Source organism: Mandrillus leucophaeus, unplaced genomic scaffold (assembly GCF_000951045.1).
Source record: "Mandrillus leucophaeus isolate KB7577 unplaced genomic scaffold, Mleu.le_1.0 Scaffold53, whole genome shotgun sequence".
NCBI classification, from domain to species: Eukaryota; Metazoa; Chordata; class Mammalia; order Primates; family Cercopithecidae; genus Mandrillus; species Mandrillus leucophaeus.
The window spans coordinates 1,407,676-1,409,804 of NW_012105697.1; the positions used below are offsets into that span (position 1 = coordinate 1,407,676).

The 2,129-nt window shown below is 53.8% G+C and overlaps 1 protein-coding gene and 1 pseudogene across 1 annotated transcript in view; both read right to left on the reverse strand.

Moving 5' to 3' along the window:
• Positions 1-267: 267 nt before the first annotated feature.
• Positions 268-1,994, reverse strand: LOC105551634 (annotated as a pseudogene).
• Positions 1,927-2,129, reverse strand: part of SHISA7 (shisa family member 7) — a 10,613-nt gene continuing 10,410 nt past the window's right edge. The window contains exon 6 of the mRNA XM_011997021.1: positions 1,927-2,110. Within this exon, the coding sequence (XP_011852411.1) occupies positions 1,927-2,110 (184 nt within the window). The remainder of the gene's footprint in view (positions 2,111-2,129) is intronic.

The following is a 2,129-nucleotide window of genomic DNA, read 5'->3' on the forward strand; positions in this document are numbered from 1 at the left end:
GGAGATGATGACACCAGGGTTATGGTGGATCCTAGTGGGTGGTGACAGCATTGGATCTCATGGATCCTGGGAGATAATAACATCATGGTTGGAGTGGATCCTGAGAACTGATAACATAATAGCTATGGTGACTCCTGGGACATGAAAACACACGGTTAAAGTGGATCTGGCAGGTGATGACATCATGACACTCTTAGGTGTAATGAATTCTGGGATATGATGACACCATGGTTGAAGTGGATCCTGGGAGGATGACACCATGGTTCTGTCGTGGGAGGTGATGACACCAAAATCATGAGGGATTATGGGAAATGGTGGCATCATCAGTCCTAGTGGATTTCAGTAGAGGATGTCTGTGTCAGGCATAGTGGATTCTGGAAGGTAATGTCATCATTGGTCATGGTGGGATCTAGGAAATGATGACATCGTCAGCTGTGGTGGCTCCTGAAAGATGATGACACCGTGGTTGTGAGGAATCATGGAGGGTAGTGACACCGTTGGCTATGGAGAGTCTTGGGAGATAGTGACACCATTAGTCATAGTAAATCCTGGAAGAAGATGTTACCATAGTTGGGGGTCATAGGGAATCCTGGGAAAGGATTCCATCCTCAGACATGGGTAACACTTGACCCCGGGTGCAGTGCCATCATGAGTGGCGGGTATTGTGTGGTGCTGACAGCGTCAGTGAGGGCAAGAGTAGATGTACCTCAAGCACCTCCCCCCAGTAGAAGGCTAGGACTTTGTTGACAGAGGTGATTGTCTCTAGATATGGCAGAAAGAAGAGTGAGGCCAGGCTATAGGACACCTATGAGTGCCAGGACTCCAGGATCCTGGTGATCCAGAGTGGCCTCCTGGGAGCAGAAGGGCATCTGGTGGTTCTGTCTCCCAGGAGTCATAGCACAGGTATGGGATCCAAGGCCCCATTTCCTCTCAGAGGGTCTAGCAGAGATCCTGCTGGGCATGTCCCTTGGGTTTGGGGAGGGAGCAACCAGGCTAAGTCACGGTGGGACAAGGCAGTAACTCTGGTGACACCATCAATACCGATGGCCTCCCAGAGTGGGCAGTGCCTCTGAGGAGGAAACTCTGGTGATGCCATCACAGCACTGGGGTAGGGGGTTCACTGCCAACAGCCTACACAGACCATCATTTCTGGAGGAGGCCCTCCATATGGGCAGCTCCCCAGCGATGCTTCCTTCAGACAACATCTCAGGACAGGGCTCCTCTCTGCTCCCTGGCATCTTCCCTGGGGTTGTCCTGGACTCTGGGCCTGCCCTGCCTTCTACAACATGGTGGCAGCAATGGAGGCCTCTCCTCGTGCCATCTCAGAGCACGTAGCCTCTGGGCGACAGTGCAGAAGGGGCCTGCTCCTGGAGAGGTCCCAGAGTGGGTGGTCATCTCTGGTGATGACATCACAGGAAGAGGCACGGTCCCTCTGATGACGTCATAGGGCAAGGCACCTTCTCTGGTGATGGCATCACAGGAAGGAGGCAGGGTCCCTGTGATGATGTGGTGAAAAGGAGACCTTAGGTCTAGTGAGGACACAATTGGTGAGGCATTTTCCCCTGCGACGTGTCCCAGGAAGATGGCTTTGTCTGTAACGATGACATCATAGGACAGAGGCATCTTCTCTGCTGCAAAGACACAGGGAGAAAATATCTTCCCCATGGCGATGATGCCAAAAGAGGCCTTGGAGTTAGAGGTGAGATTGTCTCTGCAGTGACACCACAGGATCGAATGCCATGGGGCAAGGCATCATCTCTGTTACTACACCACAAGAAGGAAGCCTCTGAGGACACCATAGAACATGGACATGGCCTCCAGCGAGGACTCACGGGCTGGCCTCTTCCTCTGTGATGACCTCATGGGAAGGAGGCCTTGTCCCTGTGATGACATCACAGAACACAGACATGTTTGCTAGCGATGACCTCATGGGCCGGCCTCTTCCTCTGGGATGACATCATGGGAAGGAGGCCTTGGCTCAAGCAGTGACGTAATAGGAGGAGGAATCTTGTCTGCCAGGACATCCCGGAAGGAGGCTTTGACTCCTGTCCAAGGGCCGATCTGGGCCCCAGGCCCCTGGCGTGTGTGCGCCTGTGTCGGGGGATCCCGGCTGGGACGGGGGGCCCGGG